Source organism: Arachis ipaensis, chromosome B05 (assembly GCF_000816755.2).
Source record: "Arachis ipaensis cultivar K30076 chromosome B05, Araip1.1, whole genome shotgun sequence".
In the NCBI taxonomy this organism is placed as follows: Eukaryota; Viridiplantae; Streptophyta; class Magnoliopsida; order Fabales; family Fabaceae; genus Arachis; species Arachis ipaensis.
The window spans coordinates 15,235,933-15,252,827 of NC_029789.2; the positions used below are offsets into that span (position 1 = coordinate 15,235,933).

Consider the following 16,895-nt stretch of genomic DNA (forward strand, 5'->3'; position numbering starts at 1 on the left):
AAAGAGTGACATTAAGAAAGAGAAAAAAAAGAACATATTTTTTATTTTTGATTCAATTTAAAAATACATCATATAATAAATGATTTATTACGTTTTTTTTTTTAATTTAAAACTACAATTAGTTCATGGCTCAAATTAAGTCCATGGTCCAAACTAAATCCATAAAGTCTGATTAAGTGGAGGAGGTCATACATTTTTAACTTGGAGGACCACTCTTCTTTTTTGTTTTTTTATAAAGAAAATATTTTTTTAGGGCCATTGCCTCTCCTCCCTAGTATATAACTTCGTCCTTGATACCATTGTAATCAATTTATTATGATAAAAAATTTGTGTTTGATCAAAATGGATCTGCTGTATTTGGTTATGTTCAATCAATTTTTGTATACTTGTCAATTGAAGTGAGGGATCTAATAACGATAAAAAATTTTGTAGTACATGTCATTGGTCAATACCACGCAAAGAAAGTGAGAAAATTTATTATATATATTCGATAGAGGTAGACAACACTTTTATTTAAAAAAATGTATTATGTTGTTCACATCGTGTATTTAATTACTTTATTATTATCTTATTTTTCATAGATGATACTTTTTATTATTTTAATATGTCATTAACTCATTATCACTTCTAATATATTTTTTTTATCTAGGTATCAAATATGTTGAATTTGAGAAAATAAAAAACAATAATTTGATGATGATTAACATTATAGTTTTGGGTTAAAAGTCCAAAAGTATGGTTGATGTATGTATTCAGTGTGCAGAAAATTAAAATATGTTAAATAGGTCCAAAATTCCCAAGAGCCAGCACTTATTCTCTTCTCTGTCCCATATCTAATGTACCCAACACTCTAATCAAACACTCTTCTCTCTTCGGATTGTAACCTACGTGACTAACTGTAAATCAAGGATGAAAAGTTTCACAAGCAAAAAGGTATGTTCAGATTAGGGTTTTATCAAAATAAAAAAGGTGATCACCAAGTCTCAACATTAAAAAGAAAAAAAAAAGAAGAAAAAGTCAAATGCCGGTGCCAAAAGCAAAAATCAAATCAAAGGTTGAAAAAGAAGAAAAATCAACATAGCAATTCTATGTTTGTGCAACCACTGTAGCTTGTTGAAAGGAACTTGTTTGCTTTGTTATTGATCATTTGTCAAGAGACAAAATCAAATTGTCTCCTGCATAATCAACATTATAGACTCAATAACAACACTGATTTAAATCCAGTTTGAAGTTAAAGTGTACAAAAATTAAAAAAGGCCATAGATTCAACCCTCTTTTTCTAGGACATTCAGAACCTTCAGAATACATGATGACAAAGAGATATGTCTAATCACGGGTTGGCACAATCATTTTTCAAATGACCATCTGTTGGTCGACCTGTGTGGGAGGACTTCTTTAGAAGTTGATGATGAGAACCCCGCAAATGGGGCACCTAGAACAATCTGAACATGCCACCTAAGGGGAGTCAAGGAGAGTCAAATCCTGAAGGTTACAATGATGGGATGTTGGCAGATTTTAAAATCCATAATAGTTCTGCGATCAGAGATCTAATGATGGATTCTTCTAAAATTAACCATGTGTTCGATGGTGAAGTAGTAGAGAATGAACTTGTGGATATACCAAATGAGGAGGATGAAGAGATAAATAACTTCACAGTCTCATAAGTCACGCTGACATAGTCTGCTATTTTCAAACTGTACAATCATCCCATTCACTTTTTCATGTTGAACCTCGAGTCAATGAATCGAGATTGGTCTTTTGGTCAGGGAGGCCTCAAAGATGATCTAACGAATGAGTTTGAGATTGGGTAACAATTTGAAAACAAAAAAGAAGTCATTATGGCAATTAAAATGTATAACATCAGGAGGGCTATAGAATATAAGATATTAGAGAGTGACAAGTTGAAGTATAGTGTACAATGTACTAAGTTTGGGTCGGTTTATCAATAGAGCATATGCCTTTTCTATTGCCAAAGTAGAAAAAATAGGAGGTAAGGAGATACAACGACCCTCATTCTTGCATGCAAACATCATTAGGCTAGACCATGGAAGGCTGAACTCGAAGGTGGTAGCTTAACACATATTCAAAATGGTCAAAATAGATCAAACGATTAGTATAAGAGTTCTTCAAGGATCTTTGAGAATCACCTTTGATTACAAAACGTCTTATAAAAAAGTTTGGCTTGCAAAGTAGAAAATTATTACCAGGATATATGGAGATTGGAAGGAAGTGTACAACGAACCTCCTAGGTGGTTATTCGCAATACAAATGTACTTATCCGGTAAGATTTATTGTATTGCATTCAGTTACATATGGTTTCTTGTATTTTAATATGTTCCAACAACTATGGTGATTTAGGTACTTGATGCAACTTGTAACACAAGGTGATAATAACAGTGCTATGTTTCGTCAGACATTTTTTACGTTTCCTCCTTGTGTAGAGGCTTTCAAGCATTGCAAACCATTTATCTCCTTGATAGCACTCACTTGGATGAATCATTAATGTGTCGTGGGACATAGGCTGAAGGTGGTGGAGAGGCATGCATCTATGCAAAACAGCTCTATATAGTGTGGTTAGCTATCCCTAGACGTAGCTCCCTGACAACCCATGACATCGGTGGATGGGTCGAGAAAAATCTTAATCCAATCTAGTATAAACCCAGTCTGAGTGTCGAGATCTTGTGTTTGGAGCTCGGGATGATAAGATTGTGAAGTAGACAAATCCTTCTGGCTAAATATAGGATCAAAACGAATCTTCCATTGATGATTGAGGTCTACCTCTAATGCCTGCCCCTGATGACTAAGCTCGAAATTTGATGACTGTGTCAGATGTGGTGGTCTGAGTGTCAAATAATCCACAGGGATGGTTCCTCTACTATCTGTCACATCTTGCAACTTCCTTTACTATCTGCAACTCAACAACTGTATACTCCTTTACTCTTTGTAGGCCAATGAGAGAATGACTGGTGAGCCGCACTAGCCTCGCGCCTAAGATGCGCTCTGTCCCGTCTCCCTCTTCATGGTCACACTTGTGGGAGTTTGCCATTTTCCGGCTTATGCAACTATGGAGCAAGTGGGTCGTCAACTGGTAGATTCCCAGGAATGTCTCCAACCACAACATCCAGCCGATCACCTAATCCTACCAAGACTAGATGTGCCTATCAAAAGTACCATCATAGATATTCCTATGATGGGCACAGATCAAATGCGTGATGTATAAAGATGCAATTGTTCAACTGAGCCTCCCACATCTCGTACCAGTTTCTTAAATAATCAGGGTACCACTCGACTCTACCAAGTCTACTATCATGTCTATGTAGCTCCTCAATGTTAAGTGGCATCATAGGAATGTGCTGCAAACCACCGAATTGCCTGACAACAGGATCCATCTGATGCCACCCCACAATCGCAAAGCACAATAGTGGACACATGAAAACATATGAGGGTTCAGCCTGTACTACCCTTGATGGAACCATGTTCTGGATATGTGAGTCAATATATGGAGTCCAGTCGACTTGTACACATTGCTAAGACAATACACTCAATATTAAGATAAGAGTAAAATAAAATCGAAGCACAACACAAAGATATTTAACTAAAAATGCAACTAATTAGATATATTATAAATCCCAATGTTGTTCAGAATCTGTCTCCAAGACCGAAGCCTGGTTTGCACAGTGTCATTTCACGACTTGTGACACACATACACCTATAATATAATGATATATTAAAATTTATACAACCATAAACATTAACTTACATGAGAATGAAACATAATTTTTTAAATGCATATAATACCTCTATAAAAAAAAGCCACTGCTCAAATTTGTTAGGTCGACAACTACAAATGTTATGATATGCCCAAGACAAAAGCAACTCCCACGTCTACCTAAGTTTTGTTGACTATAATCGGTGGTATGGCACACGTGACGGTACAACCATCCAAGCACAACTGAACCCCAAGATAGCTAGTCACAGCAGTCCAGATCCTATAAAAGAGGTAGCCATCTGAATGCGGGAGTCGGACACATATGGAAACAAGATGTCCCCTAAGATCTACACTATGTACCCTCGGGTGTACTGCAGTAATCGCTTCTCCGTTGCATCTTCTTCCAAATCCCAACATCCAGTATCTCTGAACCACGATAAGTTGAAAGTTCATTTATTTTGCGCCTGTCTGTGGTAGGACATGGTATACATGTCCTAGTAGCTGCTGACACAGATCCTCCATGAAACATCTATCGTAGAAATGCTCTCATCCACCAATACAGTCATTAATAGGATCTCCATCAATATTAAGATCTAATTGATATGCCATATCATGTAGGGTGATGGTTATTTTTCAATAGGGTAGGTAAAAAGTGTGAAACCCAAACTAAAGCCCAACCATGGTCCTACTGAATCATGTAGGCTACATGCTCAAAATCAGCACGTCTGAGATATATCCTAGTACGCTCGTTAGGTCTTGCCAGTAAATTTCGTTGCGTCCATAACACCCTATTAGGCTAAATTTTTTTTTTTTATGTCAAATTCATGTTTAAAATAATATAAATTTTATATTCATTAAAGACATAACTTAGATGTTATACCAATTGTCTAAGTCTGCTAGCAATATGCTTTACCTGATCTAAGCTATAAAAATTGTTCTCATAGTCTAACAAGTTTTACTCTATCAAAGTAGCTAAAATAAAACATTTAAAAATTAATATCAATAACTTCAACTATTTTACAACTAACAATGATTCTAAATACTTAAATAATTAATATCAATAACTCTAAATAATTAAAACTAAAAAAATAAAAATTAAAACATATTAAATTTACATAACAAATTTAAATAATTAATAAAATATGTCTAGTACTTAACACTAATTTTTAAATAATTAACCCTAAATAATTATTTCTATATTAATACTTAACATTAGTTTCTACAAAATATCTACTCTGAATTTAAATAAATAACATTAAATAAATTATATATGAAAAAAATAACTTGTAAAAATAGTTTATAAAACTTATTTAAAAGTTGATGTGAGATGAGAGAAAAGGAGAATAAATATTAAAAGTTATTTCTAATTGTGAGAAAAAAGAAGAAGGATTATGTCTTTATGTAATTGGGTAAATTTTTTAGTGTGTGTTTGGATTACAGTTTACAAACGGGAGTTTGAATAAAATTGATTTTGCAAACTTGATTTTGATGAAAAATAGGTTTGTGTTAAAGTGATTTATGTTTGGTAATCTTTGCATCAAAATGAATTATAGTAAAATAAATGTTGTTTGGATTATACTATTCAAAATCACTTGTAGATAAAAAAATTACTAAAATAGACACCAACTTAAATAACTTTTGTATATTATCTTATCATTTTAATTTAGATATTTGAATAGATCTTATTAATTAATTCTATAATAAAATTAATATTTATACACTAAAATAAAAATAATATATAAAAATTGGCAAAATATATTTTTAATTAAAACTAACAAAATATAAATTTTAGAGAGTACTAAGAATAATAAAAAAAATTAAATATTTATCTTGGTAGTAATTGAAATAAATAAAAAAAATTTATGATATTTTTTTATATAGTATATTTTTAGTACTCTTAATACTCTTTTTTAATATGCTATAATTTATTATTATTATTATTATTATTTATAATTAATTTTTTATTTAATTTATTTTACCTAATAGAATCAATAAATCATATTATAAAAAGATAATAAAAATAATACAAAAAATTATAATTATAAAAGTGTATAATATCAAATAAATAATTAATAAAAAATAAAAATAAAAATAATAAAAAAAGAGTTCATGAAATAAAAAATAATAAAAATTCTATAAATAATATAATAACATGCATAAATGATAAAGTTGGTAAAAAATAAATAAAGATAGAATATTGATGGCTAAAAACCGGTTCAGAAGCTCAAAATTATAGCTTCTTGTAAACGTAATTTTGAAAACAAAATCACTTCTACGTTCATGAATCAAAAATTTGCCAAACTAAAAATTGAAGCTTTCAAAAAGACTAAACACATAATTCTCTTATAACGCGTTTGCCAAACACACCCTAATCTAACAAATTAAAGTCTAGCACAAACATCTTAGTGTTGTCATGTATTTTTGCATGACTTAAGTATCCAACAATTGGCCAAACTAAACGTCTAACCATTCAGGCTTCCACCGTTATCTGGCAAGTCCTAAAGCATCCCCTTCCTTACTTTCCTCCCTAATGCTAATCAAGGAAACTATTAAATGGTCTGTATATTCTAAAGATATTAAGTGTGTGTTTGGATCCTAAACAGGAGTTTGAATAAAATTGATTTTGCAAACTTGATTTTGATGAAAAGTAAGTTTGTGTTAAAGTGATTTATGTTTGGTAATTTTTGCATCAAAATGAATTATAGTAAAATAAATGTTGTTTAGATTCTACAACTCAAAATCACTTTTAGATAAAAAATTATTAAAATAGACATCAACTTAAATAATTTTTGTATATTATCTTATCATTTTAATTTAGATAATTGAATAGATCTTATTAATTAATTCTATAATAAAATTAATATTTATACACTAAAATAAAAATAATATATAAAAATTGGCAAAATATATTTTTAATTAAAACTAACAAAATATAAATTTTAGTCATATTATAAAAAAATAATAAAAATAATAAATAATAAAAAAAAAGTTCATGTAAACAAAAATAATACGAATTCCAGAAATAATATAATAACATGCATAAAGGATAAAGTTAGTAAAAGATAAATAAACATGGAGTATTGATGGCTAAAAGTCTGTTGGTGAAACGCAAAAACTCAAAATTATAGCTTCTTGTAAACGTGATTTTGAAAGTAAAATTACTTCTGCGTTTATGGATCAAAAGTTTGTCAAACCAAAAATTGATTACTTCTTCTCTTGTAATACTTTTGCTAAACATACCCTTAAAATTTGTCGAATTTATGGACGAACTTCAATGACTTTATAGGAGTAAATCTCCAAAATAGTCCTCCAGATTGGGCCCGTGCACCAATGTTGTCCCTCAGTTTCTAAATGCTCTAAATGTACCCTCCAATTTGAGCTCCGTGCGAAATCCTGGTCCTTCCACCCAATTCCGGCATGACTCAGCAGTCGAAGCGCTGAGCTGGCAGTTCCACCACCTCCACGTGGGCTTCATCACCCTCCACCATCACCATTGTTCCTCCAATTGGAGCCATTACCCTTCTCTCTTCTTCCAATCTTCCTTTCCCTTTCTCCCTTCCTCAAGCATTGTAGCTCTTTCCATTGGCCTAAGGCTGAACCACCACCGCGAGCCACCATAGCCTCCACCATCTGCGACTACCGCGTCCAACCTCCTCCCTCTATCCTCTCCTTCCCCATCAGGTCCAGAGTTGTCGAGCTTTTTTCCTGGCGAACCACTTCTGCCGGGCCCGAGCTTACTGTCGCCGCCAATCTGCCATCTTCATCACCCTCTTCCACGCACCGAACCCTAGTCCTATCGCAGCTTCCAGCATCTCCATCGCCACCACCATCACCTCCAGTCTTTACCCAGTGCCGCCACATCTTCCTCCCCCATTTCCTCTTCTCAGCTAAAGAGCCGGGTACCTTCATCTTTGTTCCTCATCACCGAACTACTGCTACCGCAATAGCCGCTGCAACCACTACTCTGCCGGTGTCCTCCCCTCGTCTGCTTCTCCTTGTCATTTCCATCACCCATGATGACTAACCCTCCTCTCCTTCCTCATGTTTCGGTTTGTCTTCTTTCTCTGTCTGACCACCTCCAACTTCCCCTATTAGTTTAGGTTTATTTAGAATTTAGTTTTAATTTTCACCAGTTTTAGGCTTAGTTTAGTTTAATTATCTGTTTTAATTGATTTTAGGTGGTTATGATAGGTTAATTTAGTTTGTTGGATTCTGATTGTTGCTGAAAGTGTATGGAAATATTCTCCAAGCTTGAGGAAGAAGAGAAAAGAAGAGAGGAAGAAGAAAAGAGAAAGGGTTGCGGCAGTGGTTCTGAGGTAGTGATCTGAAGGCTGGTGAACTGAGAGAAGGAAAGGGTTGCAATGCTTGAGGAAGGGAGAAAGGAAAGGAGGATTGGAAGAAGAGAGAAGGGTAGTGGCTCCGTTGGGAGGAGAGGAGGAACGATGGTGATGGTGGAGGGTGATGAAGCCCACGTAGAGGTGGTGGAACTGCCAGCTCAGCGCTCCGGCTGCTGAGTCATGCCGAAATTGGGTGGAAGGACCAGGATTTCGCACGGAGCTCAAATTGGAGGGTGCATTTAGAGCATTTAGAAACTGAGGGACAACATTGGTGCATGGGCCAATCTGAAGGACCATTTTGGGGATTTACTCGACTTTATAGAGTTCGAACTTTAATGACTTTATAGAGTTTGTCGCTGATGTGGCTGAATTTGTTCCAATATCTACAAATTTGCCGATCGTAGGGCAAACTTGTTATAACCTCTACAAAAAATAGATTTCAATATATAATGGGAGAATAATTTGTTATGAGAATTAATCATTTTTTTTTATTTTACAACAGAAAAAAAAATCTAATTTGGTCCCCTCGTATAAAATTTTTTTATTCCGCCAATATATATATTATGATTGAACTAAATAATATAATGAATTAACTAATAATCTATGTAATGCTTATTTTGTAAATCTACCCGTAAAATTTCTAGATTTCCAATTCCAATTATTGATGTACAATTTTCTTCAGAGGAACTCATCCATAATAAGTTTAATAATTCCTCCTACTCGCCTACTGTATGCAAGTGCTCAACTGAGTTGTCGTAATGATCTACAAAGTACAAACATTGCACTTTGAATTGACTTGTGTGATTTTAAAGATTTCGTCGCCATTCATTAAATTCTCTATTAAATGTTACTAATAAATAAAACCAATAAATTCTTCGTTTTTAAAAAAAAAAATTAGAAATTAGAACCATAANNATTAAAATATAAATTAAATTAAACAAAAAATAATATTTAATTTTAAAAAACTTTAAAATAAATAATTTTTTTTGTTTACAAGTGAGAATCGAATCCAAGGCAAAAAACTACCTACCTAACGAACTTCACTAGCCATGGCTTGAAACAAAAGGATTTGAGGGTTTTAGTTTTTGTTTTCCAAATAATAAAAAACTTGTGAGCTCAATGGAATCTTATAAAACCTTTTTTTCCTCCTCCAAAAACAAACTCCTTAACAAACCCTCGAACAAACCTGAAAAGAAAATTCATAAACCTAATAACCATAATCATGTTATTATGATTCAAATGGGAACAAGCTGATTTAATCGAATGAATTTTCTTTTACTAGATGAATCCAACTAAAATTTTTAATACTTCCTTTCTATACTCTGATTTCTTTCCATCGTGTTGAAACAATTACCAACTTATATCCGTTCTAGACACCCAAAAAATAATCACAACACACCAACACCAGAGAGCCTAATTGTGTTCTGAAATTAATTTCAGCAGAAATTTTTGAACAAGTCAAGATTGTTAAACTAACCCCAGAAATTATCCACCGCCATTTGTTACAGCATTATGTTAGTGCCATCTTGTTACCCAGTGAGAGGGAAAACAAGCATAAGCATAGTTACAAATGCTCACAATCAAGTTGATTTACAACAGAGAGATTTATATACAAAACTGCAACATCTCTTCCATAATAAAAATGTGTTCATCCACGAGTCAGGTCAATACCAGTGTGTGGATGTGCACTTTTAAGATCAGCCGGCTGCGAACCAGGCCAAATGGCTACCGCGGATGAAGATGAGTTGTAGTTTTGATTAGGAGGAGGTGCACTTGCCGGAGAAGCTAACTTGTCGCTACTTTGAGGCTCCGAACCACTATCTTTTGTGCTTGTCACTTGCTTAGGCTTTGCCTTAGAGCTGCCACCGTATACAAAACTGCATACTACCACCTGCACCAAGCAATGTCTCAGTTTCTGAAGCATAACATATGCAAGGAATGATGCATTCTTATGGTTCTATCATAACATGAATGAGCATGCAACAAGAATAAGAATGGCCCCTAGATTGTGATAGGTTTTATATACCTGCACTGGGGTTGCGGCAATAAGCACAGCAACGCCACCACCAATAACATGCCCCTCAGGACTAGAAAGGGAAACACTGATGCCGCCTGTTCTACTACGAGCTCCACCATCGTCCGCAACCAAATAAGAACCAGACAAGCATAAAATTTGAAATCGTCCCTGAGAACGGGAAAATAACATGACATAAGCTTACTAATGCATCATAAGAATCATCAAAGGGGGATACAGACAAAACAAAAGGCATGATGATGCTTGTAGAGTAGTTTAATTCATTTACCTCATAAGTAACACTGACAGTATTAGAAGCAGGTTGACGCATAGTGACTGAAGAAACTATCCCAGTACCAGACATGATGCATACAGCCCTTGGTCTCTGCTGTGCAAATGACAATAACTTTGCTACAATGTCCTGAAACAGAGAAATTCTATCACTAGAGAAACCATGTTTTCATGTACAACAATAAGGCAAACTATGATTATTATTTGAAAGCTGACAATTCAATTAGTGGCTTCCATTAAGTGAAGACATATCTAATGCAATGCAAATAATGTTAATACTAGACAAATAAACTGTTAGAGATCCCAGACGAACAAACCTAATCAACACCCAATGCATTCAGCATTGATCTGTTTTTGGGGCAAGATATCCATCATGTTTAAATACATAAAGCAATGTATTTAGGTCAAAAAAGGGAGGAAAAAAAAAAAGATAATACTAGATAAAAAAGTGCATCAAAAACAAAATATCTAATGATATGGAAGAACATAACTACCTCCCCAGGTTCAACACTTATAACATGAGGTGAGAAGGCCATCCCTGCAGAACTATTCATCCATTCACCTAGAAAACAAAACATACACAAGAATGTCAAATAACACATTTTCAAAGCAAATTTTTTAGATAAAACACTTCCAAGCATAGCAGATAATAATAAGTTTGTTAACCCCACATGGCTTATCATTTAAAAGAGCTACACACAAAACGGAAGGAAAAAGCGCAAAAGCCACTGGCCAGATTTTCATGGTTCTTCTAAGACAAACATTATGTTCGGTTATTCATGGCTACCAAGAAATGATATCAAGAGGAATCAAATTACACAATACTAGTAACCACAATAGATGGAAAAACAATCCAACCATATAAACTACAATGTGTCTATAAATGAAAAACTATTGGTATGAAATGAAAGGCCACGCATCCACCCTTTTCATTCAGTAGATTATAATGACAGCAAATAAAGGAAAATTTAAAATAAGTCACAGGAAATTAACCAGATATTCACATAGTTATCTGCATCTACATTAAGCAAATAGCCAGCCACATACCACTTTATACATCAAATAGAACAAAGTAATCAAACAATAAACGATAATGCTAAAGCTAAGTATACCTAGAGAAGCTAGCTGTTGCTTCCTTCCACTTCCAGGGGGGCGTCCGCGCCGCTTCTTTTCCAAGGGAGTACCGGAGCCAGGAGAGGAATTAGCAGTGGCAGAGAGCCTCAAAGAAACAGGTCCACCAGGACCATACTTTCTTGGCCTCCCTCTTTTCTTCTTTACAGGCTCCCCTGAAGACGAAGGAGGTGCACCACTACCACCTCCACCACCACCTCCTCCACCTCCACCTCCACCAGCACCAGCACCAGCACCAGAACCAGCACCAGCACCTCCACCAGGGGAGGAGGAACCTATGCTGATTCCATGGCCAAAATTAGGATGCTGAGGCTCTGGTGAGAATGCAGAAGCAGCAGGACCAGGGCCACCAGCACCTCTAACGTTTGAGAGAGCCCGGAACCCAGGAGGTCCTTGGAAGCCTCCGGGTTGTGGCTGTGTTGGTGTTCGAGAACCACCAACACCTCCTCCTCCTCCTCCTCCACCTCCTCTATGTATGTAGAATGAGGCAGAGCCGCCAGAGAATGACATTGCTTCTCGCCCATCCATGCATTTACCACAAAAAAAGTTGTATGATTTGTTATTAATGCAGCTTGCTTTTAGGGTATCTAAGTTAATGTAGAGATCCTCTTCAAAACTAGAATCTATTCAACAGCTAAATTACCCAGACGAAAATACCAAAACGAGGTTTAAGAGCGTGGTCAAGAACAAAAAAGCTTCAAAATGTTCGAAAAAGGATGGATCTTTAATCGGAAAACAACAAAAGAAGAGAACGGGATCTAACTATTTTCCAATTGACAAGGTTCTGATATTTGTTTAAGTGAATGCCAGGTTACTTAAGCGAAGATACAGGAAGCATCAAAAGGATGAAATACGAATGCGCTAGTAGAAAGAGTGAGGGAGAGAGTGTGTGAAAGAAAAAGAAAAAGAAAAAGAAGAGAAAGGAAAAAGGAAGTGGCTTAAGAGCTGAAGCAGAGTCACCATTGAAGGCGCATGGCAGATTTTTAGTGAGCGGAGAAATGTAGAAAAATCAAGGGCTTGGATTGAGGAGAGAGAAGCGAGAGTAGCAAGCTGGCAGTTCCGAAATTATGACTGTAACACATTAAGAAAAAATAAAAACCCTAGATTTTCAAATCTAGGGTTTTGACAGAGGGGTGCAGGAGGTGGAAAAGGGAAAAAGCAAGGGAAGAAAAGACAAAGAGTGGGACTTCACTTGGGACTTGAGGAGGAAAACAAATTGAATTTAAACTTTATTATTATTATTATTGTAATTATTATTATTGTTTTCTTTGGAAAAAAAGAGATCCTTTTTTATTATTTTTTTATTTTTTGGGTTAAGGAAAAGAGAGCTTTTGATTTGAATTAGAGAGGAGAGTGCGTGTGAAAGGGATAGGCCTATGCTATGCTGCATGTTGAATGAAAAGAAAGAGGCTTTTTGTTATCTGAACAACATCTGACCAAAAATGGTGAAAAATAAAAAAATAAAAAAGAATAAGAAACTTAACAATAAAAGAAAAAGGGGAAAAAGGAAAAAGGAAAAACTAATACGAAGAGGGAATAGTGGGATTGAGTTGGAAGGACAGAGTGGGGCCCTACAACAGTACCAAACCCCCCAAGATGTCTTTTTCAGATTGCCAATTGTTAGGTTAGGGCAGTGAACCCTTTCGTTTTAGACCTTGGAGGATGTTTCAGTTTCTAGTGTTAACCCACTTGATCCCATCAAAGAGAGAAAGGAAAAAAACCTTTTTTTTTTTTTTTTTGGATAGTAGGAAAAAAACTTATTTATTTTCGGACCAAAAGCAAATCTAATTTTAGTCTTTGTATTCTTTAAAGCGATATTGTCATTTGTCAGGTTTAATTTCACGCTTTCTCACTTTATTGCCTCACTTCAATGCATCTTTATTTCTAAGTAATGAAATTTTCTAATAAATACTCTCAAGACACGATATATCATTATAATTTCTTTAAAGTTTTTTAAATGTATATTTTATAAAACATGTATATCAGAAATAACCTTAACAAGTTTCCAGAAAACAAGGCAACAACTACACACCATAAAAAATCCTGTATTAAAAAATGATATAATTTTAATCAACTTGATTCGATGATGTGAGAGGAAAAGACTAGTAAAAACAAAATGAAAATAAATCAAATTGAAAATAGTCCAATAAACTAGGAGACTAAAGACAATTATGAACTACCATAATATTATTTTAATCCGTTGTCTCTTTACACGTAGTCAATCTCTTAGAATACCACCCGACAACCCCATTTCACAAAACAAGACTTCTTATATAAAAGTTGTGAAATGACACAAGTGAATAGATGAGATCATTTTTCAAATGTTTGTGTTGATAATGGTATCATTGATACTGAATAGACTTTTCTTGGATAATCGAAATGTGAAAACAAACACAAATACTAAATATTTTATAGAATCTATAACAGAAAAGAAACGCAATCCAAAGTTTCTCCAAAACTTCCAGCATGTGCAAGCTCGAAGAATTAACATGGTACTTACCAAGTAATACCTACAAAGAGCAAGGTACAAGTATGGAGCTTGGCTTGAGAAAACAATTTCCTGAGTCACTTTTCGTCATAATCAAATTCCCAAAAAAAAAAAAAAGTAAAAGTATGTTAATGAAATAATTTGATGCTTGCTTTCCAAAGAAATTGGTTGTAGTCTATTTGGTGGGGCAGTCAAATTGCTGAGACCAAGTCTTTTTTCTACTTTCTCTGCTTTTTCTTAATAATTTCTCTGCTAATCTCCAAGAAATAAATTGAATAGAGTCAATCACAACAAGCTTGCCGTTCAACTTTAAAAGGTTTAAAATTTGCTGGAGTTGATGTCGCACGTTTGATCTTCTGTGAAGCCAATTTTTCCTTCCCCTACTTTGGTGCTTACACCTTCAATTCAATCACCAAAAAAATCCAGTTATCAATGTTAAAACGTGACCGACATTCCAAAATATCCATGATGCCACAAGAGAATCATAAGAATGACCAAACTTACAAGTTCTACCTATTGATCAACCAGTAACATAAAACACTGATGAAGTCCCAAAGTAATATATCATTGTTTACATCTTCAATTCCATAATCCATCTAACTGTGCATTCTACATGGATTCTTTATTCTTTGGATAAAAAGTCTATAAATAAATTATTAGATCATTAATAGATGTTTCTAACATATCTAACTACTGGATTCATAAAGCTGAAGAACTTGTAAAATACAATACTGAAACTCTTTATCAAATAATATTGTAGTATTTATGAACTCCCACTTAATCCTTTCAGTTTTCATCAAGGTTGAAAGCTAACAACCTCAGTAGACTCGATGATGACATGATTAATTTCATTTCACTCATAGATTAAGAATACAAATACAGAAAAAAAAAAAAAAATTAAGATTCATTATTGTAGCCAAAAACCTACCTTTACAACAACAGTTTTCTACATGTGATATCTGGCTCATGCCTACCTGCAGAAAGAGACCTAATTCATCAAATTGTGAGAATCCAACAAACACACTGAAACAGTAAATTAAAAAGGAAAAGAAAAGAAGTACAAAGTAAGCAACTAGTTTTGAGAGGCAACAATCATGCAAAAGAAAAGACTAGGATACTTGAGAACTTACACCATTATTAGAGTCTTACTCTGTTTCAATTAACTTCATTTTTCTGTTAACATAATCCAGGTACCCCTAGAAAACACCAACATATGAATGTATATAAACTGAACCCGATTAATTCGATCAACATACAAGACAGAATACAAAAAGCTATCTTCAATTGACTCCATGAAAAAGTGAAAGTTTTCAAAAGGCAAAATAATATTTAAAAAAATATGTAAATACGTTATATTACGTATGATGAATTTCTTAGAACGAACAAACCTTTGCCAACTTCAGAAGCAAATAATGTATACATCAATAGGATTGCAGTTGTAAATGAATTGCGAATGCTGAATAAAATTACCTTTTCCGTTAGGAGTCATAAGTCACAACAACAAAATAATAGATTACGTCAAAGATGAAGAACCCAAAGAACCTACCTGGAGTATCCCTACAGCAGCAAATTTGTCGAGCATAGTCTTGGAATGAACTGCATTATTCAAGTTCAAAGGCCTTAAGAGCAATTCAACATTCTGCAAAAAATGGGATATATGAGACTCAACACCAGATTTCTATCCACTAGTTTCAGAGTTGCACTCGTGGAGCTCACCTTTGACGTGAAAGACTCGTTCCAATAAGTATATTTCAGACCTTGAAGTTTTTTAGTTCTAGAAAGGGCATCAATGAAGACCTTCACTTGTCCAGCCTAATAAAAAACAGGAAATCCATTAGTAAAGGGGGGAAATAATTATAATACATAATACATAGTATAGCGATGGTTAAAGATAGAAACAGACATCAGTAGAAACACGGTGACAGCTGAAAGGGAGGCCAACAACAAAGCCCTTCAATGAATATTTAGAGATCTGCAAAACAACAAATAGTAAAACTGTCAAGGATGATATTGATTTTTTCATTTTCCGCTTGAACCATTGAATTCAAAAGCAGCAACCTCGACAAATCATATTTACAACACAGAACACAAAAAAGATATAAATTGAATTGAATTGAATGGAAAAGAGAGAGAGGAAGAGAAGAAGCTCACTAGAGTCTCGAAATCGGAAGCCATTAAATCAATATTTGATTTCTTCCTGACCAGAACACTGTGGCATTGAAGAACATACAGAAAATAGTATCAAAATCAATATCTTATAAATAAGAAAAGGAAAAGGAGAGTTAAAAAAGGGACCTAAAGGGCGAAGCAATCTTGTTCTGGAAGTCGGAAAGAGCAAGACCAACGTATTTATCACCGACATCCAAACCAAGCAACCGAGCTGGTTCATTCTTGTTCACCAAATCATGAAACAGCTGAAGCGCCTTCACCTGCCTCATTTCATCTCATCTAACAACATAGTGCTGCTTTTCATTTGGGATTGGAGATTACAGCAACTAAAGTCTAAAACCCTAAACACTGATATTCTATAGAAAAGATAATCATAATCACAGGATATTATATATAACTACAGTATATGTTTACAATTTACACAACAAAGCAACAAAATATATAACACGGGTGGTTTCTCCAGGATATGGAAACCCTGTAATTGCATCGACATATATCATAATCATTATATGCTTATTTTCATTAACCAATAATAACAACAATGGGGTTTTAAAGTTATAACCAAGGTTTCTTACCCCAAAAAAATACATAAAGGTTTACCTGCTGAAACTTGGAAGGCTGAGAGATGAGAGCACGAGATGCGGTGAGAGGCCAGACGTGGGGAGCGTTGCGGCAGGATGGGTGGTGCGCGGTGGCGGCCTGGGATTGAACGGTAGAGCACGACTGCACGAAGAAGAGGGGTTCCATCGTTGTAAT

At 34.5% G+C, this 16,895-nt stretch overlaps 2 protein-coding genes across 16 annotated transcripts; both read right to left on the minus strand.

Moving 5' to 3' along the window:
• On the minus strand, nucleotides 9,454-12,671 carry LOC107643074 (AT-hook motif nuclear-localized protein 5). Of its 2 annotated transcripts, XM_016346627.2 has the most exons (6): nucleotides 11,713-12,670; nucleotides 11,464-11,679; nucleotides 10,846-10,913; nucleotides 10,350-10,481; nucleotides 10,073-10,231; nucleotides 9,454-9,937 (listed from the first exon to the last, which is right to left on the minus strand). In XM_016346627.2, the coding sequence occupies exons 1-6, from the start codon at nucleotides 12,008-12,010 to the stop codon at nucleotides 9,695-9,697; spliced, it is 1,116 nt and encodes a 371-aa protein (XP_016202113.1). In that variant the 5' UTR covers nucleotides 12,011-12,670; the 3' UTR covers nucleotides 9,454-9,694. The 2 variants fall into 2 exon arrangements, with proteins under 2 accessions (XP_016202113.1, XP_016202112.1); XM_016346626.2 differs by having other exon boundaries at nucleotides 11,464-12,671.
• On the minus strand, nucleotides 13,865-16,895 carry LOC107643075 (putative pre-16S rRNA nuclease). 14 transcript variants are annotated; one of them, XR_002362448.1, is made up of 10 exons: nucleotides 16,740-16,895; nucleotides 16,266-16,614; nucleotides 16,122-16,179; nucleotides 15,874-15,942; nucleotides 15,687-15,782; nucleotides 15,517-15,609; nucleotides 15,120-15,166; nucleotides 14,899-14,944; nucleotides 14,475-14,612; nucleotides 13,865-14,368 (listed from the first exon to the last, which is right to left on the minus strand). XR_002362448.1 is itself a non-coding variant. In XM_021123136.1 (9 exons), the coding sequence occupies exons 2-8, from the start codon at nucleotides 16,406-16,408 to the stop codon at nucleotides 14,901-14,903; spliced, it is 564 nt and encodes a 187-aa protein (XP_020978795.1). In that variant the 5' UTR covers nucleotides 16,409-16,418; nucleotides 16,740-16,895; the 3' UTR covers nucleotides 13,865-14,368; nucleotides 14,899-14,900. The 14 variants fall into 14 exon arrangements, 6 of the variants coding, with proteins under 6 accessions (XP_020978795.1, XP_020978796.1, XP_020978797.1 ...); XR_002362441.1 differs by having other exon boundaries at nucleotides 14,899-14,958; XR_002362445.1 differs by having other exon boundaries at nucleotides 14,899-14,940; nucleotides 15,101-15,166.